At 38.6% G+C, this 27,636-nt stretch overlaps 1 protein-coding gene across 2 annotated transcripts in view; it reads right to left on the bottom strand.

Annotated features, from left to right (window-relative positions):
* LOC128649891 (probable E3 ubiquitin-protein ligase HERC6) overlaps positions 1–27,636 on the bottom strand; it is a 282,469-nt gene that overhangs the window by 194,152 nt on the left and 60,681 nt on the right. For both annotated transcript variants that reach the window (XM_053703418.1, XM_053703419.1), the window contains exons 4-10: positions 22,916–23,143; positions 21,837–21,928; positions 21,404–21,537; positions 12,132–12,271; positions 11,763–11,839; positions 1,519–1,637; positions 969–1,028 (exon numbers count right to left, since the gene is read on the bottom strand). In XM_053703418.1, the coding sequence (XP_053559393.1) occupies positions 969–1,028; positions 1,519–1,637; positions 11,763–11,839; positions 12,132–12,271; positions 21,404–21,537; positions 21,837–21,928; positions 22,916–23,143 (850 nt within the window). The remainder of the gene's footprint in view (positions 1–968; positions 1,029–1,518; positions 1,638–11,762; positions 11,840–12,131; positions 12,272–21,403; positions 21,538–21,836; positions 21,929–22,915; positions 23,144–27,636) is intronic.

Raw genomic sequence — 27,636 nt, 5'->3', positions numbered from 1 at the left:
ATATATATATATATATATATATATATATATATATATAAGTGTGTGTGTACACATGTATTTATATGTGTAGGCTGTCAATAAGAAAATCACTCTCTGGTTTTGAAAGTTCACCCCTTTGTCTTAGGAAGGGGTAAATACCTCGAAACGTCACGCTAGTAAACTCACTATTTGTTTTCAAAACCAGAGAGCGCTTTTTTTCTTAACAGTCTATTATCATTATTTGCACCCTGGTGCCTACCTGACCAGTTCGGTGAGAGTGCTTTTTGACGTGAAGATTTCTATTTATATGCTTATATATGTATTTACAGACATATGTACACATATATAGCCATTTGTATATATAAGTTAATTGGAGTTAAGTAGATGAAAACATGTAAAGGTTTTAATTATGTATTTACTGTAAATATTTCACATCCTAATGTTCTTTACATAGCGGAATATGTTTTATGTACTTTCAAATAGACATTCCTATATATATATATACATACCCCTATATAAAATCATTTGTATATATATGTATATATATATATATATATTGTACTAAAAACCCATCAGATATATGTAGAAATATTTATGTATGAATAAATAGAACATATTCTGTTAAGTGCAGAACATTGGAATGTGAAATATACATATTTTCATGTCGGGTTAGCACACATGAGAATATGCGATCGGGTTTGTGTGAGAGTGGGCTGTTATTTTTTTCACTTTTTTTCTCCATTAACTTCTATGGGGGAAATAAGTGAAAGCGCACACAATATTCTAACTTCGGATTTTTGTGTTTCTTGGGTTAGCGCAATAGTGAAAACAGTTTACTTTCAACTCATAATACGAGCACAACCCGACAAGCATACAAATCTTACTTCTAGCACAATTAAGGTTCAAGTGGGAGCGTTAATTTTCGCTCCATTCGTAATCTGGCCCATAATGTTTTAAACTGTCTACATTGTAGCTTTGATGAGACTTACCTGTTCTTTATAAAACTTGCTGTTATACAAGAGGCAGATGAAAAAAGTTTGTTTATAACCCTATAAACAAAAACAAAGATAGTTATAGTTTGTATCTGGCAGATGACTCTTATGTAGTAATGTTTGGCCAAGTAAAAGGAACTCATATTAATAATGATGGTAACGTGGAAGGTAAGCTTCTGTTATGTCAGTATATCACACAAGACAATACAGCAGCTTCAATATGCTGCATTAGGAATATCCAATCTAAGCCCCAGGGTCAAATGATTTATTTTTGTGCATACCTCCTTAATCCAATGTAAATGTTTCTCGGTCTTTATCTATATGCTTTTTTTGCTCATTGAAAGTTAGTTTAAGAGAAAGATAGAGCTTTAATAATATCTGGGATATCCATATTGTTTTTTGAGGTTTTATTTATTCTACATAAGGAAATACATAGATTCTAAATTGTTCCTCTGGGTTGTATACGTCATCAAATTCTATGCTTTTGTATAAAACCAGTTACTGAAAATTCTAACAATGTATAACAAAAGGAATCATATATTTCTACCTCTTAAATTCTTTATAATCATCACTCCCAGTTTTTGCATTTATCCATTTTTTTATTATGGTTTTGTCAAGTTGCAGAATCTTTCGCAAGTGGTGAGTCCGAGGAGCTCTTGCAGAGTTCTAAAGAAACATTCAATGTCACAGGGTTACAAACAGATAAACACTCTTTATAGGACATTTACCTGTTATGGACTAGATTAGGAGTGGAGCGTGAGGAGCGTAAATTACTGCACAGACTAATTTGCAGTAATATAAAACACAGTGTCAGTTATAATACGAATACAAGCACAAAAAATACTGCAATCTTGCGTGTGCTACTCGCGCAAACGATTGCGCTCCATCCATAATCTAGCCCTATATCATTTAATGGATACATTTTGTTCACATTTTTAGAAAGAAGGCTCTAAGCATAAGTAATAGTATGACTAAAAAATAACATTAACCCAAGTCTAGATTTACACTTCTTTCATCCTTAGGTGTACATTACTGAGACGCCAGGTGCGGAACTACCATTGGTGCAGCAGGTGAGCAGGTGTAATGGCATCAGGGCCCACGTGCTGTGGGCTTATATCAGCCAGTCTATACATAGGTGAGTGCAGAATGTGTACAATCATAATGCAGAGGAAGCCTTTTATTAGTGCAGGTTGCAGGGATATCTATATATCTATCCTCAAACCATTATACAGAGCAGCATATTAATTATTACTATTTGTAACTACTGAGCAACCTTTGGGGACCAAAAAAAAGTTGCACCAGGGCCCTCTGTTAAGTAGCCCCGCTACTAGATGGATCTATCTTCTTTTTGCCTCAGCTATGTATGTGAACCACTGCTATTAATATGAGAGAAAATCAGAAACTTCATGGTTAATGTAGAGCAGCAACATGTGTGACAGGCAAAATTAACATAAGAGATAACGCAAAATGTTGTCACTTAAGAAAAACTTGCACCTTAAAAATAAATAAATATACAGAGAACTTTTAATTAGTTGAGTGGTTATGTTTTGTTTTACAGCCTTATTTTGTTCCATCAAGTGGATATAGGGAAAAGTTGTGAATCATTTATCCCCATCACTTTAGAGTTCATTAAAGGGACAGCCTACAACATAATTTTTATTGGATAATCTCTTTATTACCCATTCCCCAGTTTTGCATAACAAACACTCGGCTAGATTACGAGTCTTGCGTTATGAGTAAAAAAGCAGCATTAAGCCTCATAACGCTGCTTTTTTACTACCGCTGTTATTACGAGTCTTATAGGTACAGCTGTCCCGCACACTTTTTTGGCCTTACCGCAAATCAACTTACACAATTTGCGTATAGTCTGTTTTCAATGGGACTTCCATAGCGCCGTATTACAAGCTTTTTTTTGTAGGCCAAAAAGTGAGCGGTACAGCCTATCCCGCAAGATTCGTAAAGCATTCTAAAGTCAGTAGTTATGAGTTTTACACTACAAAGCTGTAGCATAAAACTCATAACTAAAGTGCTAAAAAGTATACTAACACCCATAAACTACCTATTAACCCCTAAACCAAGGCCCTCCAGCATCGCAAACACTAAAATAAAATTATTAACCCCTAATCTGTCGCTCCCGACATCGCCGCCACTAGAATAAACATTAACCCCTAAACCGTCGCACTCCCGCCTCGCAAACATTAAATATTATTAACCCCTAATCTGCTGTCCCTAACATCGCCGCCACCTACCTACATTTATTAACTCCTAATTTGACGCCCCCAACGTCGCCGCCACTATACTATATTTATTAACCCCTAAACCTAAGTCTAACCCTAACCCTAACACCCCCTAACTTAAATATAATTAAAATAAATCTAAATAAAACCTACTATTAATAACTAAATAATTCCTATTTAAAACGAAATACTTACCTGTAAAATAAACCCTAAGCTAGCTACAATATAACTAATAGTTACATTGTATCTAGCTTAGGTTTTATTTTTATTCCACAGGCAAGTTTGAATTTATTTTAACTAGGTAGAATAGTTATTAAATAGTTACTACCTAGCTAAAATAAATGCAAAGTTACCTGTAAAATAAAACCTAACCTAAGTTACACTAACACCTAACACTACAATTAAATAAGTTACCTAAATTAAATACAATTAACTAAATTAAATACAATTACCTAAATTACAAAACACCAAACACTAAATTAAATTACAAGATATTTAAACTAATTACACCTAATCTAATAGCCCTATCAAAATAAAAAAGCCCCCCCAAAATAAAAAAAACCTAGCCTAAACTAAACTACCAATAGCCCTTAAAAGGGCTTTTTGCGGGGCATTGCCCCAAAGAAATCAGCTCTTTTACCTGAAAAAAAAATACAAACAACCCCCCCCAACAGTAAATTCCACCACCCACACAACGAACCCCCCAAATAAAACCCTAACTAAAAAAACCTAAGCTTCCCATTGCCCTGAAAAGGGCATTTGTATGGGCATTGCCCTTAAAAGGGCATTTAGCTCTATTGCAGCCCAAAGCCCTAACCTAAAAATAAAACCCACCCAATAAACCCCTAAAAAACCTAACACTAACCCCTGAAGATCCACTTACAGTTTTGAAGACCAGACATCCATCCTCAACGAAGCCGGGAGAAGTCCTCAACAAAGCCGGGAGAAGTCTTCATCCAACTAGGGAGAAGTGGTCCTCTAGATGGGCAGAAGTCTTCATCCAGACGGCATCTTCTATCTTCATCCGGCGCGGAGCGGGTGCATCTTCAAGACATCCGACGCGGAGCATCCTCTTCTTTCCGACGACTAACGGCGAATGAAGGTTCCTTTAAATGACGTCATCCAAGATGGCGTCCCTTAGATTCCGATTGGCTGATAGAATTCTATCAGCCAATCGGAATTAAGGTTGAAAAAAATCCTATCGGCTTATGCAATCAGCCAATAGGATTGAACTTCAATCCTATTGGCTGATCCAATCAGCCAATAGGATTGAGCCCGCATTCTATTGGCTGATTGGAATAGCCAATAGAATGCAAGCTCCGCGTTGGATGTCTTGAATATGGACCCGCTCCGTGCCGGATGGATGAAGACAGAAGATGCCGTCTGGATGAAGACTTCTGCCCGTCTGGAGGACCACTTCTCCCGGCTTCGTTGAGGACATCTTGCCGCTTCGTTGAGGACTTCTCCCAGCTTCGTTGAGGATGGATGTCCGGTCTTCAAAACTGTAAGTGGATCTTCAGGGGTTAGTGTTAGGTTTTTTTAAGGGTTTATTGGGTGGGTTTTATTTTTAGGTTAGGGCTTTGGGCTGCAATAGAGCTAAATGCCCTTTTAAGGGCAATGCCCATACAAATGCCCTTTTCAGGGCAATGAGGAGCTTAGGTTTTTTTAGTTAGGGTTTTATTTGGGGGGTTGGTTGTGTGGGTGGTGGGTTTTACTGTTGGGGGGGTTGTTTGTATTTTTTTTCAGGTAAAAGAGCTGATTTCTATGGGGCAAGGCCCTTTTAAGGGCTATTGGTAGTTTAGTTTAGGCTAGGGTTTTTTTTATTTTGGGTTTTTTATTTTTTATTTTGATAGGGCTATTAGATTAGGTTTAATTAGTTTAAATATCTTGTAATTTGTTTTTTATTTTTTGTAATTTAGTGTTTGTTTGTTTTTGTAATTTAGGTAATCGTATTTAATGCAGTTAATTGTATTTAATTTAGGTAATTTATTTAATTGTAGTGTAGTGTTAGGTGTTAGTGTAATTTAGGTTAGGTTTTATTTTACAGGTAAATTTGTATTTATTTTAGCTAGGTAGTTATTAAATAGTTAATAACTATTTAATAACTATTCTACCTAGTTAAAATAAATACAAACTTGCCTGTGAAATAAAAATAAAACCTAAGCTAGATACAATGTAACTATGTTATATTGTAGCTAGCTTAGGGTTTATTTTACAGGTAAGTATTTTGTTTTAAATGGGAATTATTTAGTTATTATATTTAAGTTAGGGGGTGTTAGGGTGAGACTTAGGTTTAGGGGTTAATAAATTTAATATAGTGGCGGCGACGTTGGGGACGGCAGATTCAGGTTAATAATATTTAACTAGTTTTTGCGAGGCAGGAGTGTGGCGGCTTAGGGGTTAATATGTTTATTATAGTGGCGGCGACGTTGGGGGCGGCAGATTAGGGGTAAATAATATTTAACTAGTGTTTGCGAGGTGGGAGTGCGGCAGTTTAGGGGTTAATATGTTTATTATAGTGGCGGCGACATTGGGGGCGGCAGATTAGGGGTTGATAAGTATAATGTAGGTGTCGGCGATGTCTGGGACGGCAGATTAGGGGTTAATAAATATAATGTAGGTGTTGGCAATGTCGGGGGCGGCAGATTAGGGGTTAATAAACAGATTAGGGGCTAATAAGTGTAAGATTAGGGGTGTTTAGACTCGGGGTTCATGTTAGGGTGTTAGGTGTAAACATAACTTTAGTTTCCCCATAGGAATCAATGGGGCTGCGTTACTGAGCTTTACGCCACTTTTTTGCAGGTGTTAGACTTTTTCTCAGCCGGCTCTCCCCATTGATGTCTACGTACAACCAGCTCAGCGCTGGTATTGGAGTGCGGTATGGAGCACAATTTTGCTCTACGCTCACTTCTTGCCTTTTAATGCCGGGTTTCTGAAAACCTGTAATACCAGCGCTGTAGGTAAGTGAGCGGTGACAATAACGTGCAAGTTAGTACCGCACCCCTCATAGCGCAAAACTCGTAATCTAGCCGACTGTTATATTAATACACTATTTACCTCTGTGATTACCTTGTATCTAAGAATTTTCTGAAAGCCCCCTAATCACATGACTTTTTATTTATTATCTATTGACTTGCATGTTAGCCAATTCGTGCTGTGTTGTGCTGCTGACTCTTAAATAACTCCACGGACATGAAAACAATGTTATTTATATGGCCAACATGAACTAGCAGTCTTCTGTTGTGAAAAGCAAATAAAAAAGCATGTTATTAAGAGGCTGTCAATAGAGCCTTCGAAAAACAGGCAGACATTTGGAGGTTTAAAGGTTATAAAGTATATTAATATAACAATGTTGGTTGTGCAAAGCTGTGGAATGGGTAGTATATGTATATAGAGCAAATGATTTTAGGTTGTTAATTTAGTCCTACATTTGTTGTACTGTTATCCAATGTCTTACTTCTAATGTTTTGTTAATTGCCATGTGATGCTCAATCCTTATCAATACTTGCTATTATTCTAAAATTTATAGCTGTCTTATGCCATAGCTTTAACCTCCTCCAAATTTTATTGTCTGTTTACTTAAAGGGACACTGAACCCAACATTTTTCTTTCGTTATTCAGATAGAGCATGCAATTTTAAGCAACTTTCTAATTTACTCCTATTATTAATTTTTCTTTGTTCTCTTGCTATCTTTATTTGAAAAAGAAGGCATCTAAGCTTTTTTTGGTTCAGACCTCTGGACATCGCTCTTTTATTGGTGGATGAATTTATCCACCAATCAGCAAGAACAACCCAGGTTGTTCACCAAAAATGGGCCGGCATCTAAACTTTCATTCTTGCATTTCAAATAAAGATACCAAGAGAATGAAGAAAATGTGATAATAGGAGTAAATTAGAAAGTTGCTTAAAATGTCATGTTCTATCTGAATCACGAAAGAAAACATTTGGGTTCAGTGTCCCTTTAACATCTCACCCTGACCAGACCAGAAACTAAATTTCCAATTGGCCTTTCAAATAGTCTTTTATTAGCATAGCAATCAACTAAATTTAGTGGACTCAGCTGACTGCCCTGCCTGCATATATTTCACACTAGTTTGGGATGTGCATTGCACAGGGGGTGCATTGCTACAATAGCATATGTTCACATTTTTAAAGTGAACATTTTATAAGTGAGGCATTAAAAATAGAATGATACAAGAATTAAGTGAACATTTTATAAGTGAGGCATTAACAATAGAATGATACAAGAATTAAGTAAACATTTTACAAGTGAGGCATTAGCAATAGAATGATACAAGAATTAAGTCAACATTTTATAAGTGAGGCATTAACAATAGAATGATACAAGAATTAAGTGAACATTTTATAAGTGAGGCATTAACAATAGAATGATACAAGAATTAAGTGAACATTTTATAAGTGAGGCATTAACAATAGAATGATACAAGATTTAAGTGAACATTTTATAAGTGAGGCATTAACAATAGAATGATACAAGAATTAAGTGAACATTTTATAAGTGAGGCATTAACAATAGAATGATACAAGAATTAAGTAAACATTTTATAAGTGAGGCATTAACAATAGAATGATACAAGAATTAAGTGAACATTTTATAAGTGAAGCATTAACAATAGAATTATACAAGAATTAAGTGAACAGTTTATAAGACACAAATCAAGTACTCTTGTAATATTATGTTTTATATACCTCATTGTTTCCTTATGCAATGTTACTGTAATACTGTGTCTTATGTGTTTAACCGATTCTTACTTTTGTAAAAATGCTCAATATATTCATGTTCCTCTTTGCTGCCTCTTGTCTCCATAACAAACTACATTATTCAATTACTCCTTCTCCCTCTCCACCTGCACTGTTCATTAGCCCAACTCTCTTAAACTCACCTTACTTTTGTACTCATGAACTTTACCTATTCCTAAACACTCTCTCTCCCCCCTGCACCTCATCTCAAAAGCAGTCTCATTACTGCAAATCTGTATCTCATCTCATGTCACTCTTCCTCTTGCTTTTACTAACTGCTGGTGACATCTCCCCTAATCCTGGTCCCCAACAACTGCCTAGATGTGCACATCCATGTGTACCGTCCCATAGACTCAGAAAACAAAACTCTGCAAACCTTACTCACATTCCTCTTGCATCAAAAGCCACTACCCCTTTCACTTGCACACTCTGGAACTCTCGCTCTGTTTGCAACAAGCTCACTTCTATACATGACCTCTTTATCTCCCGCTCCCTCAACCTTCTGGCCCTAACAAAAACCTGTCTCTCTCCCCTAGACACAGCATCCACTGCTGCTCTGTCACATGGGGGTCTCCACTTCAGCACACTCCTAGGTCTGGTAATAGACAAGGAGGTGGTGTAGGTATTTTACTTTCCTCTCGTTGCACCTTTCAACAAATACATCCCATCTCTTCCCTCAATCGAAACCCACATGATTTGCTTATTCTCTCCTCTCTCTATACGTGTTGCAGTCATATACGGACCCCTTGGCTCCTCAACTCAATTTCTAGATCACTTGGCTGCCTGGCTACCTTATTTCCTTTCCTCAGACTCCCTGCCCTTAATCTTGGCGACTTCAACATCCCTCTTGACAATCCAACTGCCTCTTCTGCAAAACAACTTCTGAAACTCACTTCCTCTTTCGGTCTGTCACAATAGACTGATTCTCCCACTCACAAAGATGGTCACTCTCTTGACCTGATCTTTAGCTATCGATGCACTCTCTCAAACTTCACAAACTCCCCCTTTCCTCTTTCTGACTACTATCTCCTTACTTGCAACATATCATCCCTCCCTACAACTCTCCCTCCTTCTACTCCTCACACCAAACTTCACAGAAGCATTATGTCATTAGATCAGCAACAGCTTGCTAATTTCCTCAAACTTCTCATCCTTCTCCTTCTTTTCCTGCCCTGAACAATCTGCCACTATATTTCCACCCTTATATACGTCCTTGACAATCTCGCCCCTCTTACCCTAGCTCAGAAATCACACACTTATCCTCAGCCCTGGCATACTCCTCTGACACTGTACCTACGCAGATTTTCCCGTACTGCTGAGCGGCACTGGAGAAAATCTCGGAGTTCAGCTGATTTTCTTCACTACAAATTCATCTTGAACTCCTACTATTCTGCCCTTAATCTCCATAAGCAACACTACTTCTCTACTCTTATCTATAATCTTTCTTCAAACCCAAAACGTCTGTTCTCCACTTTTAATACTCTCCTCCGCCCTCCCCCACCTCTTAATAAAACTTCTCTGTCAGCTCAAGACTTTGCAGCCACTTCAATAACAAAATCGACTCCATCAGAAATGAAATTGGCTCTCAACATAATTCCATTCTCTCACCCCCTCAAATGCTCTCAATCAACCACAACCCACATAATCTTAAACTTAGCTCATTCTACCCTGTTACTTAGGAAGAAGTTTCGGCACTTATACTGCGCTCTCACCTCACTACCTATCCCCTTGACCCTAACCCCTCACAGCTACTCCCCTCCCTCTCTGCTACCCTTACCCCTATACTAAAACACATTTTCAACCTCTCCCTCAGCACCGGTATATTTCCCTCATCGCTGAAACAGGCACTGCTCACACCTATCCTCAAAAAACCTTCCCTTGATCCGACCTCCCCATCCAACTACCGCCCTATTTCCCTCCTCCCTCTTGCCTCAAAGCTTCTGGAAATACTAGTATATGCACGCCTATCCCATTTCCTTACGTTAAACTCCCTTCTTGACCCACTGCAATCTGGATTTTGTCCCCATCACTCCACAGAGACAGGAATTGTTAAGGTTACCAATGACATACTTACAGCAAAATCAAAAGGCCACTTCTCTCTGCTTATCCTCCTTGATCTGTCCGCAGCCTTTGACAGTTGACCACCCTCTTTTGCTTCAAACCCTCCAATCCTTCAGCATCTGTGACACAGCCCTCTCGTGGCTCTCTTCCTACCTGTCAAACCGTACCTTTAGTGTAGCCTTCTCTGGGGCATCCTCTGCCCCGTCACCACTTTCTTTCGGAGTACCGCAAGGCTCTGTCCTCGGTCCCCTTCTCTTCTCAATCTACACGTCATCACTAGGTTCCCTAATAAAGTCCCACGGTTTCCAATATCATTTGTATGCCAACGACACCCAAATCTACTTCTCTGCACCAGACCTATCTCCTTCCTTGCTAACCCGTGTCACTGTCTTTCTCACATCTCTTCCTGGATGTCCTCTCACTACCTCAAGCTAAATCTCTTCAAAACTGAGCTCCTCATTTCCCCCCCTTCTTCCAAAATCTCCACCCCCAATCTCTCTATAACTGATGATAACTCCATCATTACCCCTACCCCGCATGCCTGATGCCTCGGGGTCACATTTGACTCAGATCTTTCTTTCACTCCTCACATTCAGTCCTTGGCTAAAGTCAGCCACTTCCACCTTAAAAACATCTCTAAAATTAGACACTTCCTTACACAAGACTCAACTAAGATTTTAATCCACTCTCTCATTCTTTCCCACCTCGATTACTGCAACTCTGTCCTCTCTGGTCTCCCCACCTGCCGCCTAGCTCCTTTACAATCCATAATGAATGCCTCTGCCAGACTCATCTTCCTTACACGTCGCTCTTCATCTGCTGCACCTCTCTGCCAATCCCTTCACTGGCTTCCTCTTGCCTCTAGGATCAAACACAAAATTCTCACTCTGACATACAAAGCCCTCAACTGAACTGCTCCCCCCTATATCTCAGACCTTGTCTCCAGATACTCTCCCTCCCGTCCCCTTCGCTCTGCTCATGACCTCCTATTCTCCTCCTCTCGTGTTACCTCATCACACTCCCGTTTACAGGACTTCTCCAGACTTGCTCCCATCTTGTGGAACTCTCTGCCTTGCTCCACAAGACTCTCCCCTAGTTTTGAAAGCTTCAAGCGCTCCCTAAAGACTCTACTGTTCAGGGATGCATAAAACCTACGCTAACCTTACTTTATACCAGTTCCTCTCCTCAATTGCTATCCCCTGAACCCCCTTAGCATGTAAGCCTAAGAGTCCAGCTGTTTGTAGATCACCTTCTTAAGAGCTGACTACAACAGTGCAACTCTTGATCCCTATAACTGTTTTGTTGTACGCATTTATTTATAGCGCTGCGGAATCTGTTGGCGCTCTACAAATAACCAATAATAATAATAATAGTAAAGGCATTATCTATCTTTTTAAACAATAACAATTTTAGTGTTGACTGTCCCTTTAACTCCCTGGGGCGGCACAAACAAGCCTTAGCAAGTTCTATTATCAACCCCCTGACTTTCAGAAAAATCTGCAGTTCTTAGCATTACAAAGTAATTACTAGTTTTGATTAAAGAAATTAGTCATTATTAGCAACTATTCAAAATTGTGACTATAATATCTTTCCTTGAAGCAAATAAATTACATTTCCCTTGTTGTTGATAAAACTTCCAGTTAAAAACCATTTATAAAAATGTTTTCAATATAATTTGCAGTAATCACATTTACTAACTAAAACAGTTCATAAGAACTTGTAAAAGATAACCTGTGGTTGAAGAGTAGTGGTGGCAAAGCTGACATTATTCCCAGCAAAAATCCATTTTACATGAAGGTCCAGAAAGTCTGGAAAAAAATAATCATAGTGTAAGTATTATTCAAAATAAACAATGTTGTGCTTTTCTTTTCAAGAAAAAAAAAAGAATTAAAGCAAATAAAAAAAAAAGCTTCTGTTTCTGTTTAAATGGAGTGATAGCAAAAATGCTAAAAATTCACCAGGATTTTCAAGCACGTTTTTCTCTTAAAATTAAATTTAAATTATGCTGTATGCAGATCATATTCCAAAAATGTCTTTAATGTCCGTATTATAAATAGTATGTAACACTGTCACATCCTCCTGCTGTAGAACATATTTTACCTTTTGCAGCAACCAAGCTACTAATATCAAATGAAATTGGAATCTGATGCGATGTAACATTATTTTCTTCTTGCCTTGGGGATCCTTTGCCAAAGGAAATAATGATACCTGTTGTGAAGATGTATACCAGGGTGTGGAAACTAAAAGCAAAAAGTTGAAACATATTAGTGGCCATTAATATCATTATAATTTTCATTCTGTAATATAGCTCTATGGTGGGTTGTACTCATAGAACACTCATTAGATATTAAATCAGGAACAGAACAATATCATTTCTATTTGTTTTTAAATTTATATAGTTCTTTTGTGGTCACAAATATTCCTTATTTCAAATACCTTACATAATATGGAGCCAAAATCAAATTATCAACAATTTGCTCCCAAAATGGCTTATAGTTTTCTGACCAATTTGGGTGTCAAGTTCCTTGAATGATCACAATGCATTATTGTTTAACTTGTTAAAAGCCTGAAGCAGAAAATGACTTTTCAACATGACATACAATAGCCCATTTCCACCTCTTAAGGTTACAGTACGGCTCTATTACCTTATTATATTTATACCTTTATGATTACCTTGTATCTAAGCCTCTGTCCCTTATCTCCGTGCTTTTTACAAACTTGCATTTTAGCCAATCAGTGCTGGTTCCTGCATAACTCCATGGCAGTGAGCACAATGTTATCTATATGGCACACATGAACTAACACTGTCTGGCTGTGAAAAGCTAATAAAATGCACTGAGATAATAGGTGGCTTGCAGGGGCTTAGAAGTAAGCAGAGATTTAGAGGTTATAAAGTATATAAATATAACAATATTGGTTGTGAAAAGCTGGTGAATGGGAAGTAAAGGCATTATCTATCTTTTTAAACAATAAAAAAATAAAGTAGACTGTACCTTTAATATTATGATCATTATACTTCTGTACAAGTTTTACAGTTTAAAAGTCAGGAATCAGATGTATTTATTAACATGTGATCTGGGCACCTGCAAAAACTTTAACAGTAAAATAAAATGTGTGAACAGCCAAAATATGGTTTTCAAGAGGCTGTTGCATTAGAAAACATCATGCAAAAAGATTTTAGAAAAAGTGCTTTCTTATGAATGGGGAAGAAAAAAAAATCTCGCAATACAAATATTAGTGATGTTAATAGGAGCAAAACCCCATAATAACTGAGTTTTCTCATTTTTATTTTATTGATTGTAATTTCCTTTAAGGGAAAGTAAAGTCAGAATTAGACATTCATGATTTAGACCGTTTTATACAATTTATAACATTTTAAACAACTTTCCAATTTACTTTTATTATTTAATTTGCTTCCTTCTCTTGTTATCCTCTGCTGAAAGGTTTATTTAGGAAAGCCCAGAAGCAGCAAAGAACCTAGGTTCTAGCTGCTGATTGGCGGCTGCATATATATACACCAATTGTCATTGGCTCATCCATGTGTTCAGTTAGAAACCAGTAGTGCATTGCTGCTCCTTCAACAAACGATACCAAGAGAATGAAGCCAATTTGATAATAGAAGTAAATTGGAAAGTTGTTTAAAATTGTATGTTCTACCTAAATCATGAAAAAAAAATTTGGGGTTCTATGTCCCTTTAATTTGAAAATGTCCACGAAAAAAAACATAATTTATGCTTACCTGATAAATTCCTTTCTTCTGTTGTGTGATCAGTCCACGGGTCATCATTACTTCTGGGATATAACTCCTCCCCAACAGGAAATGCAAGAGGATTCACCCAGCAGAGCTGCATATAGCTCCTCCCCTCTACGTCAGTCCCAGTCATTCGACCAAGAAACAACGAGAAAGGAGTAACCAAGGGTGAAGTGGTGACTGGAGTATAATTTAAAAGATATTTACCTGCCTTAAAACAGGGCGGGCCGTGGACTGATCACACAACAGAAGAAAGGAATTTATCAGGTAAGCATAAATTATGTTTTCTTCTGTTATGTGTGATCAGTCCACGGGTCATCATTACTTCTGGGATACCAATACCAAAGCAAAAGTACACGGATGACGGGAGGGATAGGCAGGCTCATTATACAGAAGGAACCACTGCCTGAAGAACCTTTCTCCCAAAAATAGCCTCCGAAGAAGCAAAAGTGTCAAATTTGTAAAATTTGGAAAAAGTATGAAGCGAAGACCAAGTTGCAGCCTTGCAAATCTGTTCAACAGAGGCCTCATTCTTAAAGGCCCAAGTGGAAGCCACAGCTCTAGTGGAGTGAGCTGTAATTCTTTCAGGAGGCTGCTGTCCAGCAGTCTCATAGGCTAAACGTATTATGCTACGAAGCCAAAAAGAGAGAGAGGTAGCAGAAGCTTTTTGACCTCTCCTCTGTCCAGAGTAAACGACAAACAAGGAAGAAGTTTGGCGAAAATCTTTAGTTGCCTGCAAGTAGAACTTGAGGGCACGAACTACATCCAGATTGTGTAAAAGACGTTCCTTCTTTGAAGAAGGATTTGGACACAAGGATGGGACAACAATCTCTTGATTGATGTTCCTGTTAGTGACTACCTTAGGTAAGAACCCAGGTTTAGTACGCAGAACTACCTTGTCTGAGTGAAAAATCAGATAAGGGGAATCACAATGTAAGGCTGATAACTCAGAGACTCTTCGAGCCGAGGAAATAGCCATTAAAAACAGAACTTTCCAAGATAACATTTTTATATCAATGGAATGAAGGGGTTCAAACGGAACACCCTGTAAAACGTTAAGAACTAAGTTTAAACTCCATGGTGGAGCAACAGCTTTAAACACAGGCTTGATCCTAGCTAAAGCCTGACAAAAGGACTGGACGTCTGGATTTTCTGACAGACGTCTGTGTAACAAGATGGACAGAGCTGAAATCTGTCCCTTTAATGAACTAGCTGATAAACCCTTTTCTAAACCTTCTTGTAGAAAAGACAATATCCTAGCGATCCTAACCTTACTCCAGGAGTAACCTTTGGATTCGCACCAGTATAGGTATTTCCGCCATATTTTATGGTAAATCCTTCTGGTAACAGGCTTCCTAGCCTGAATCAGGGTATCAATAACCGACTCAGAAAAACCACGTTTTGATAAAATCAAGCGTTCAATTTCCAAGCAGTCAGCTTCAGAGAAGTTAGATTTTGATGTTTGAATGGACCCTGTATCAGAAGGTCCTGTCTTAGAGGTAGAGACCAAGGCGGACAAGATGACATGTCCACTAGATCTGCATACCAAGTCCTGCGTGGCCAAGCAGGTGCTATTAGAAATACTGATGCTCTCTCCTGTTTGATTTTGGCAATCAATCGAGGAAGCAGCGGGAAGGGTGGAAACACATAAGCCATCCTGAAGTTCCAAGGTGCTGTCAAAGCATCTATCAGAACTGCTCCCGGATCCCTGGATCTGGACCCGTAGCGAGGAAGTTTGGCGTTCTGGCGAGACGCCATGAGATCTATCTCTGGTTTGCCCCAACGTCGAAGTATTTGGGCAAAGACCTCCGGATGAAGTTCCCACTCCCCCGGATGAAAAGTCTGGCGACTCAAGAAATCCGCCTCCCAGTTCTCCACTCCCGGGATGTGGATTGCTGACAGGTGGCAAGAGTGAGACTCTGCCCAGCGAATTATCTTTGATACTTCCATCATTGCTAGGGAGCTTCTTGTCCCTCCCTGATGGTTGATGTAAGCTACAGTCGTGATGTTGTCCGACTGAAACCTGATGAACCCCCGAGTTGTTAACTGGGGCCAAGCCAGAAGGGCATTGAGAACTGCTCTCAATTCCAGAATGTTTATTGGAAGGAGACTCTCCTCCTGATTCCATAGTCCCTGAGCCTTCAGAGAATTCCAGACAGCGCCCCAACCTAGTAGGCTGGCGTCTGTTGTTACAATTGTCCAGTCTGGCCTGCTGAATGGCATTCCCCTGGACAGGTGTGGCCGATGAAGCCACCATAGAAGAGAATTTCTGGTCTCTTGATTCAGATTCAGAGTAGGGGACAAATCTGAGTAATCCCCATTCCACTGACTTAGCATGCATAGTTGCAGCGGTCTGAGGTGTAGGCGAGCAAAAGGTACTATGTCCATTGCCGCTACCATTAAGCCGATCACCTCCATGCATTGAGCTACTGACGGGTGTTGAATGGAATGAAGGACGCGGCATGCATTTTGAAGTTTTGTTAACCTGTCTTCTGTCAGGTAAATCTTCATTTCTACAGAATCTATAAGAGTCCCCAAGAATGGAACTCTTGTGAGAGGAAAGAGAGAACTCTTCTTTTCGTTCACTTTCCATCCATGCGACCTTAGAAATGCCAGAACTAACTCTGTATGAGACTTGGCAGTTTGAAAGCTTGAAGCTTGTATTAGAATGTCGTCTAGGTACGGAGCTACCGAAATCCCTCGCGGTCTTAGTACCGCTAGAAGGGCACCCAGAACCTTTGTGAAGATTCTTGGAGCCGTAGCCAATCCGAATGGAAGAGCTACAAACTGGTAGTGCCTGTCTAAGAAGGCAAACCTTAGATACCGGTGATGATCTTTGTGGATCGGTATGTGAAGGTAAGCATCCTTTAAATCCACTGTGGTCATGTACTGACCCTCTTGGATCATGGGTAAAATTGTCCGAATAGTTTCCATTTTGAACGATGGAACTCTTAGGAATTTGTTTAGAGTCTTTAAATCTAAAATTGGCCTGAAAGTTCCCTCTTTTTTGGGAACCACAAACAGGTTTGAGTAGAACCCTTGTCCTTGTTCCGACCACGGAACCGGATGGATCACTCCCATTGTTAACAGATCTTGTACGCAGCGTAGAAACGCTTCTTTCTTTATCTGGTTTGTTGACAACCTTGACAGATGAAATCTCCCTCTTGGGGGAGATAATTTGAAGTCTAGAAGGTATCCCTGAGATATGATCTCTAGTGCCCAGGGATCCTGAACATCTCTTGCCCAGGCCTGGGCGAAGAGAGAGAGTCTGCCCCCTACTAGATCCGGTCCCGGATCGGGGGCTCTCGGTTCATGCTGTCTTTGGGGCAGCAGCAGGTTTCCTGGCCTGCTTGCTTTTGTTCCAGGACTGGTTAGGCTTCCAGCCTTGCCTGTAACGAGCAACAGCTCCTTCCTGTTTTGGTGCAGTGGAGGTTGATGCTGCTCCTGTTTTGAAATTCCGAAAGGGACGAAAATTAGACTGTCTAGCCTTAGCTTTGGCCTTGTCTTGAGGTAGGGCGTGGCCCTTACCTCCCGTAATGTCAGCGATAATTTCTTTCAAACCGGGCCCGAATAAGGACTGCCCCTTGAAAGGTATATTAAGTAATTTGGACTTAGAAGTAACATCAGCTGACCAGGATTTTAGCCACAGTGCCCTGCGTGCCTGTATGGCGAATCCTGAGTTCTTAGCCGTAAGTTTGGTTAAATGTACTACGGCCTCCGAAATGAAAGAATTAGCTAGTTTAAGGACTCTAAGCCTGTCCGTAATGTCGTCTAGCGTAGAGGAACTAAGGTTCTCTTCAAGCGACTCAATCCAAAATGCTGCCGCAGCCGTAATCGGCGCGATACATGCAAGGGGTTGTAATATAAAACCTTGTTGAACAAACATTTTCTTAAGGTAACCCTCTAATTTTTTATCCATTGGATCTGAGAAAGCACAGCTATCCTCCACCGGGATAGTGGTACGCTTAGCTAAAGTAGAAACTGCTCCCTCCACCTTGGGGACCATTTGCCATAAGTCCCGAGTGGTGGCGTCTATTGGAAACATCTTTCTAAATATTGGAGGGGGTGAGAACGGCACACCGGGTCTATCCCACTCCTTAGTAACAATTTCAGTTAGTCTCTTAGGTATAGGAAAAACGTCAGTACTCGCCGGTACCGCAAAGTATTTATCCAACCTACACAGTTTCTCTGGTATTGCAACAGTGTTACAATCGTTGAGAGCTGCTAAGACCTCCCCTAGTAGTACACGGAGGTTCTCCAATTTAAATTTAAAATTTGAAATATCTGAGTCCAATCTGTTTGGATCAGAACCGTCACCCACAGAATGAAGCTCTCCGTCCTCATGCTCTGCGAGCTGTGACGCAGTATCAGACATGGCCCTAGCATTGTCAGCGCACTCTGTTCTCACCCCAGAGTGATCACGCTTGCCTCTTAGTTCAGGTAATTTAGACAAAACTTCAGTCATAACAGTAGCCATATCTTGTAATGTTATCTGTAATGGCCGCCCAGATGTACTAGGCGCCAAAATATCACGCACCTCCCGGGCGGGAGATGCAGGTACTGTCGCGTGAGGCGAGTTAGTCGGCATAACTCTCCCCTCGCTGTTTGGTGAAATTTGTTCACATTGTACAGATTGACTTTTATTTAAAGTAGCATCAATACAGTTAGTACATAAATTTCTATTGGGCTCCACCTTGGCATTGGAACAAATGACACAGATATCTTCCTCTGAGTCAGACATGTTTAACACACTAGCAAAAAACTTACAACTTGGTTATAATCTTTTTTAGCAAAAAACGTACTGTGCCTCAAAGAGGTACTAACGATTAAATGACAGTTGAAATAATGAACTGAAAAACAGTTATTGCATCAAATTTTAAAACAACACAACTTTTAGCAAAGGTTTGTTCCCATTAGTAAAAAACAACACTAATTAAATTTGTACATAAGAAAACAAAACAACGTTTTTTATACACAGTCACTATAAGAATTCTCACAGCTCTGCTGAGAGAATTTACCTCCCTTCAAAGAAGTTTGAAGACCCCTGAGATCTGTCAGAGATGAACCGGATCATGCAGGACATATAAAAGTAGCTGACTGGAATTTTTTGATGCGTAGCAAAGAGCGCCAAAAACGGCCCCTCCCTCTCCCACACAGCAGTGAAGAGAAACGAAACTGTCACAATTAAAGCAAAAAACTGCCAAGTGGAAAATAATGCCCAAACATTTATTCACACAGTACCTCAGCAATGTAAACGATTCTACATTCCAGCAAAAACGTTTAACATGAGAATAGTTATTAAAAGGATTAGTGACCTTAACACAGTAGTTCCGGTGAAATACCATCCCCAGAATACTGAAGTGTATACATACATGTCATTTTAACGGTATGGCAGGCTTTTCTCATCAATTCCATTCAGAAAATAAAAACTGCCACATACCTCAATGCAGATTCATCTGCCCGCTGTCCCCTGATCTGAAGCCTTTACCTCCCTCAGATGGTCGAGAACAGCAATATGATCTTAACGACTCCGGTTAAAATCATAGTAAAAAATCTCTGTCAGATTCTTCCTCAAACTCTGCCAGAGAAGTAATAACACGCTCCGGTGCTATTTTAAAATAACAAACTTTTGATTGAAGTCATAAAAACTAAGTATAATCACCATAGTCCTCTCACACATCCTATCTAGTCGTTGGGTGCAAGAGAATGACTGGGACTGACGTAGAGGGGAGGAGCTATATGCAGCTCTGCTGGGTGAATCCTCTTGCATTTCCTGTTGGGGAGGAGTTATATCCCAGAAGTAATGATGACCCGTGGACTGATCACACATAACAGAAGAAACAAGTTATATACTTTGCACTGATCTGGGGCCTTTGTATCCATTTCTGAGCTTACATTATTATCAAGGACTAATGAACAAGTTGACTAGAAAATTGAAAATTGAAGATGGAAGAGACAAAGATTTGCAGCTGTCATCATTTGTATGATAAATGACGCATGTTTACATAGTCTCATAGGGAACCCCTGCTTGTGACCTTTGTTTTTCTTTGAATACAACTTCTAATTGGTTTTAACAAAGATCATGGTCTCCAAGCGGTGTGTATATAAATATATAGCTATGGGACTAATTAAGAGACCACTGCAAAATTGTCGTTTTCTATGGTTTTACTATTTGTAGGTACAGTATGTGTTTAAGAAAAATTAACATTTTATAACTACTTAAATTTCTCCCAAAATTCCTAATAAAAATATTATCATTTAGAGCATTTATTTACAACAAATGACAACTGGTCAAAATAACAATCAAGGAAAACAAGTTCATATTCATTTTTAAACAACACAATACTAATATTTTAACTTCACAAGGGGTTACAGGTCTGGAGATTTGGCAGCCCATAACAGGGTCTTAATCTGGTGGTCCTCTATCCACACCTTGATTGGCCTGGCTGCGTGGAATAGAGCATTTTCCTGCTGGAAAAAAGTCCTCAGAGTGGGGGAACATTATCAGAGCAGAAGCAAGTTTTGAAACGATCGTCTGGGGTAGCTGTGTTTCTTGTTTAGAGAGAGGAATTGCCTGGTATTTCGTCGCTGGACTTACCGTAATAGGCGGGATCAGACTGATATACTACAGGAAAATTCTACTTTGTGAAAAGCATTACTGGGCTAAAAGAAGCTGCACCCAGGTGGTAAATCTCCATAGAACAGACTAACAATGGTATTGAGCCGGTTGTTTACTCCTGTGAGTGTGCTTCTCTGTGTGTGTGTGATTGTGTGTGTGTGTGATTGTGTGTGTGTGTGTGTGTGTGTGTATGTGTGTGTGTGTGATTGTGTGTGTGTGATTGTGTGTGTGTGTGTGTATGTGTGTGTGTGTGATTGTGTGTGTGTGTGATTGTGTGTGTGTGATTGTGTGTGTGTGATTGTGTGTGAGTGATTGTGTGTGTGTGATTGTGTGTGAGTGATTGTGTGTGAGTGATTGTGTGTGAGTGATTGTGTGTGAGTGATTGTGTGTGAGTGATTGTGTGAGTATATATATATATATATATATATATAAAATTTCGATTTTAGAGTTGTATAATCTTTTTCCCTTTTCAGGCAGTTGAAAACGTTTTGTTAATTAATAGATTTGCCATAGAAGTCTATATTGGCGGTTAGGCATTAATACTGCATTTGAGTTGTGTGCAAACATGCATTTTCTGCTAGCGCCAATATAAATTCAACTTGCTTTTACATAACTTATCATGCAAACATCTTTAAATACTTTTGTTTTACAATAAAATGACTATTGAGGTTTTTCTTAGACTAATTTTTACTTTCTCCTCCAATTTCAGTTCAAGCAAATTCATCAAAATCACATATTTTCTCCTTCACCTTTCGTTGTTAGCAAACACTAATAAAAAATAATTTGGTATTTCTGGAACAAAGATTGAGGTCAACAAAGCTATAAAATGTATTCTTTATTTTTTTCTAAGGTTACATTTTTGAAAGCAACTAAAATGACATAAGAGATCTGTACTCAATCTGGGAAGAGAACAGGAATTATATTTATAAATTAAATCTTTCTCAGCTGATATTAACAGTTTCACTATTTGGCCATTTAAGGTATCAAAATGGTAGGAATTACCTTCCACAAGCTACCAGAGAAATCTGGCCCTCTAATCCTTCTATTTCTATTTTCTGAGGAACTGATGTTTGTTTTTGAGAACTTTGCCCAAGTTGTCCATAAGTGTTATCTCCAAATATGTACACATTCTTCTCCTGACAAAAAAAATATATATATTAGATACAACGCATAGTGGAAATGTTGTCAAGCACGCGCTGCACATATAGCTAAATTATGTGTCTAATGTATCATGAGATAATAAACTATGTAAACGTTAACAACAAATAAGGTAATATCTGTAGTATGCCATTGCAAAGTTGCCATAGAGACAGGGCATTAGAAATGCTCATAAATTATAATAAACACATTTGAATAAAAATAGTCTGTCTTGGATGAATTACATTATCTATGATGTTCAGTGTTTTGTGCAACATAATATGAATAACACTCTCACCTTTGTCAAAACAGCTGTATGCTCATCTCCACAGGTAATATAGACAACTCCAAGATTTCTCAAATTGCTTACTGCATATGGTTTAAACATACCTACATTTGATGGAAATGCACTATTTAGATACATAAGACACAAATCTTTAAAACAGCAAACAACTGAATATGGAAAAGAACAGTTAAATACCCTATAAATGAGAAGCCTTCTAAAATGTTGCCCAAATTGCTGTACATAAAATAAAAAATGTAAATTAGTAGTGCTAAATGGTGTGAGAAAATGTATTTTTTCTATTTAGTTCCTGGGATGAGTGGGTATAGTTTTTTATTTTTTATTTAGAGGAAGCTTCCTTAAAAACAACTAACCATTTTTACTTAAAATACAGGTAGAATGTAAAAACTGTAGTTCTATGGTGCGCTATCGGTGCTAGAGTGCAATCCATACCACTTGCATTTCTCCTTGGAAAGTTAAATGTTAGCACTTGCGCGAAAGCCTTGGTGGGCTAACACCTCCTGGAGGTTGGATAGCAAGTTTACCCTAAATGTGACGCACTACAAAAGGTCCTGGCTCTCGCTCAAGTGCTAATCCAGAGGTGCCCTAAGCCAACGGTGCAGTGAAGGTGAAGAGAGATAAGCCCTTCAGTAAGAAATACCGGACTGTCAAGTTCAAGCATAAATATATTTATGGCAACTCCTATTTGTGACATGCACATGACTTAAGTTTCTCCCACTGGTTTTGTGAAAAAATGGAATTTTAGTTGATGGAGCAAGCCAAATGCAGCTCTTGAGCTTGATGATCATTTTAATATCTTTGGTCTACTTTCTTCTTTAGTTATACATTATGTCATGATGTAAATGATTTAAGGAATTTTACTTCAATGTATTTACTAAATAACTAACTATGCATAAGATGTGAAAAAAGGATGCTTTATAAAATAATTTCATAGCAGCTGAACATACACATCCAAATGCTAAATAGATTGAAACATACATTAAAGCAATCTGTGGTATAAGGCATGAATTAAAGGTCTGCAAACAGTTAAACTACAAATCAGTTGGCTAATAAAATAAATGTATTCCTATTACCTGCGTTTGCTTTAGTTGTAAATCCCAGCTGTCCTGCATTGTTCTTTCCCCAACCAAACACACTTCCTGACATTGACAGAGCAAAACTGTGAGATCCGCCTGCTGTAACTTGGGCCAGTGGAATTCCCTTCAGAGATGTAACAAGTTGTGGGCTGGCTTGATTTGGAATCTGCTTACCCAAGCCCAGTTGGCCATAATTGTTCTGTCCCCATGAAAAGACTTTACCATCTTAGCGATAAAAAGAGTAACATTTTATTAAATCTACATATATGTTAATATGAGTTTCATGAGCAAACCAATTGTGTGCATTATGGATTTGCCTTACAAAGCCACTAAACCCCCACCTGCTTTACTGGCTCTGACTCTTTAAACCATTACCCACTGGCTATTTTGTACTATAGATTAATATTTATCAATTTCAGTCCTTAGGGTACACTAACAGGCCAGATTTGCATTATATCTGAACAAAAGCATGTGAAATAATCATTGTTTTAAAATCCAGCTATCAACCTATTTCTTAATAAATGTGAACGTTTGATAGTATATCCTAAGTATCAAAAAGAGACTTATTAGGTAATGTATAGGAAAACTATGGATACAAATAAATAATAAAAAAAACACATAGGGCCAGTTTACAAGTAGAGCGGTATTTAACGCTCCCAATGGAGCATTAACTGCGCTAGAAGTAAGCGTTTTGCGCATGTCGGGTAACACTTGTATTACATGTTGAAAGTAAACGGTTTTCCCTAGCTCAATAACCCAACAAGCGTAAAATAAACTTAGAATAACATGCACAATAACCTATTCCCCCATAGAAGTCAATGGAACAAAAAATGTGGAAAAACATCTAACACATTACTCGTGCGTAAACACGATTGCATATTCTCAAGTTCGCTAGCCCAACATGAAAAAAAAAAATATATATATATATATATATATATATCACATTCCAATGTTCTTTACATAGTAGAATATGTTCTATTTATTCATAAATACATCTTTCTACATATATCTGATTTTTTTTGCACAAATATATATTTATACCTATATATACATGATTACATATATGTCTTTAGATTTATACAGATGTATATAGGAATATCAATTTAAAAATTCATAGAACATATACTGCTATGTGCAGAATATTGGAATGTGAAATATTCATATGTTCATGCCGGGTAAGTGCACTTGAGAATATGAGATTAAAAATGAATATTGCATAAATATTTTTACATGTTTTCATCTACTTAACTGCAAAGGGTTCCAATGCACTTTATATATATATATATATATATATATATATATATATATATATATATATATATATATATATATATATATATATATATATATGTGTACATATATATATATATATATGTGTACATATGTATTTATATGGGTTTATATGTCTGTAAATACACATATAAATACATATGTACACACACGCACACACACACACACATATATATATATATTATATATATATATATATATATATATATATACAGGGAGTGCAGAATTATTAGGAAAATTAGTATTTTGACCACATCATCCTCTTTATGCATGTTGGCTTACTCCAAGCTGTATAGGCTCGAAAGCCTACTACCAATTAAGCATATTAGGTGATGTGCATCTCTGTAATGAGAAGGGGTGTGGTCTAATGACATCAACACCCTATATCAGGTGTGCATAATTATTAGGCAACTTCCTTTCCTTTGGCAAAATGGGTCAAAAGAAGGACTTGACAGGCTCAGAAAAGTCAAAAATAGTGAGATATCTTGCAGAGGGATGCAGCACTCTTAAAATTGCAAAGCTTCTGAAGCGTGATCATCGAACAATCAAGCGTTTCATTCAAAATAGTCAACAGGGTCGCAAGAAGCGTGTGGAAAAACCAAGGCGCAAAATAACTGCCCATGAACTGAGAAAAGTCAAGCGTGCAGCTGCCAAGATGCCACTTGCCACCAGTTTGGCCATATTTCAGAGCTGCAACATCACTGGAGTGCCCAAAAGCACAAGGTGTGCAATACTCAGAGACATGGCCAAGGTAAGAAAGGCTGAAAGACGACCACCACTGAACAAGACACACAAGCTGAAACGTCAAGACTGGGCCAAGAAATATCTCAAGACTGATTTTTCTAAGGTTTTATGGACTGATGAAATGAGAGTGAGTCTTGATGGGCCAGATGGATGGGCCCGTGGCTGGATTGGTAAAGGGCAGAGAGCTCCAGTCCGACTCAGACGCCAGCAAGGTGGAGGTGGAGTACTGGTTTGGGCTGGTATCATCAAAGATGAGCTTGTGCGGCCTTTTCGGGTTGAGGATGGAGTCAAGCTCAACTCCCAGTCCTACTGCCAGTTTCTGGAAGACACCTTCTTCAAGCAGTGGTACAGGAAGAAGTCTGCATCCTTCAAGAAAAACATGATTTTCATGCAGGACAATGCTCCATCACACGCGTCCAAGTACTCCACAGCGTGGCTGGCAAGAAAGGGTATAAAAGAAGAAAATCTAATGACATGGCCTCCTTGTTCACCTGATCTGAACCCCATTGAGAACCTGTGGTCCATCATCAAATGTGAGATTTACAAGGAGGGAAAACAGTACACCTCTCTGAACAGTGTCTGGGAGGCTGTGGTTGCTGCTGCACGCAATGTTGATGGTGAACAGATCAAAACACTGACAGAATCCATGGATGGCAGGCTTTTGAGTGTCCTTGCAAAGAAAGGTGGCTATATTGGTCACTGATTTGTTTTTGTTTTGTTTTTGAATGTCAGAAATGTATATTTGTGAATGTTGAGATGTTATATTGGTTTCACTGGTAAAAATAAATAATTGAAATGGGTATATATTTGTTGTTTGTTAAGTTGCCTAATAATTATGCACAGTAATAGTCACCTGCACACACAGATATCCCCCTAAAATAGCTATAACTAAAAACAAACTAAAAACTACTTCCAAAACTATTCAGCTTTGATATTAATGAGTTTTTTGGGTTTATTGAGAACATGGTTGTTGTTCAATAATAAAATTAATCCTCAAAAATACAACTTGCCTAATAATTCTGCACTCCCTGTATATACACGCGAGTTAACTTCAATTGCCCTCAAGAGATCGAATTTACTTTTCAACTTTGAATACCAGCAAAAAACCTGACGCGCACAAACACCCGATATATACCCCTTTTCGCTTCTGCGTAACTGCTAGCGCTCCATTATAATGTAAATTGCGCTCATATTACAAGTAGGAAGTAAATGCCACTGCACGAGCGCAATTGAATTTAAAGTGAATGCAATTGAAGACCTTTTGTAAAGTGTTAGCAATAGAATAAAAGTTGCACGAAACACAAAATAACAAAATGTATGCTTACCTGATAAATTATTTTCTTTCCTGGCATGGAGAGTACACGGATCCATTCTAATTACTAGTGGAAATTCAAATCCTGGCCATCAGGAGGAGGCAAAGAACACCCCAGCAAAGCTTTAAAAGTCCGTCCCACTTCCCATAATCCCAGTCATTTAGCAGAGGGAATACGGAAAGAGAAGAGGAACCCCAAGGGTATAGAGGTGCCTGAAGTTTAGAAAGACTAATAATAAGCCAACTTGAATGTAAACAAGGGCGAGTCGTGGACTCTCCATGCCAGGAAAGAAAATAATTTATCAGGTAAGCATAAATTTTGTTTTTTTTCCAATGGCATGGAGAGTCCACAAATCCATTCTAATTACAAGTGGGAACCAATACCCAAGCTAGAAGACGCATAATAGAAAGGGAGGGAGAAAACAAGACAGACGGACCTAAACTGAGGGCCCCATCCACTAGAAGAACTTGTTTCCCAAAGGAAACCTCAGACAAAAACGTTGCAATGTGAAAAATTACAAAATGTATGCAACAAAGACCAAGTGACCGCCTTGCAAAATTTCTCCACAAAAGCCTTGATCTTAAAGGCCCAGGAAGAAGAAAACAGTCCTAGTAGAATGAGCCACAATCCTCTCAGGGGGTAGATGTCCAGCTGACCCAAAGCAAAACGAATAAAACTTCTCAACCCAAAGGAAAGAGAAGCAGATGTGACCTTCTGGTCCTCACGAGAGACAGAAAAACACTATAAAGAGCGTAGAAGATTGCTAAAAATCCTTGGAAGCATGGCGATAGAGATCTAGATCACAAACTAAATCCAGTAACAAACATTCCTTCTTGAGAAGAAGGATTAGGACAGAACGAAAGAACAAAAATAGCTAGATTGATATTGCAATCCGCCACCACCAGAGGAAGAAATCCCATTGTGGTAAGAAGGACCACCTTATCCACAAGGGAATAAGGATACAAGGGAACACACTGTAGAACCGAAAACCCTGAGACACTACAAGCAGAAGAAAGATAGTAAAAACAAACTAAACTGCAGTAGAGTGATAGTCTCAAAGGAAGCCTGCTGCAGAATCCAAATAACTAGAATAAGGTTCCACGGAGGAGCAACAGGAACAAACACAGGCCTGATTCTGACCAACGTCTGAACAAATGATTGAACATCTGGTTAATCAGCCAAACGTGTACGAAACAGAACAGAAAGAGCAGCAATCTTACCCTAAAGAGAACAAATTGACAAAACCATCTCCAAACCCTTTGTAGAAAAGAAAGAATATGGGAACTCTCACCTTTCAAGAGAAAAGATACGCACCAGCAAAAGGTATGTGCGCCATACCTTAAGGTATAGTATCTTACCTATACAGAACCC

Source organism: Bombina bombina, chromosome 2 (genome assembly GCF_027579735.1).
Source record: "Bombina bombina isolate aBomBom1 chromosome 2, aBomBom1.pri, whole genome shotgun sequence".
Classification (NCBI taxonomy): Eukaryota; Metazoa; Chordata; class Amphibia; order Anura; family Bombinatoridae; genus Bombina; species Bombina bombina.
The sequence above is the reverse complement of the archived record's forward strand: the minus strand, read 5'-3'. Positions and strand labels throughout refer to the sequence as shown.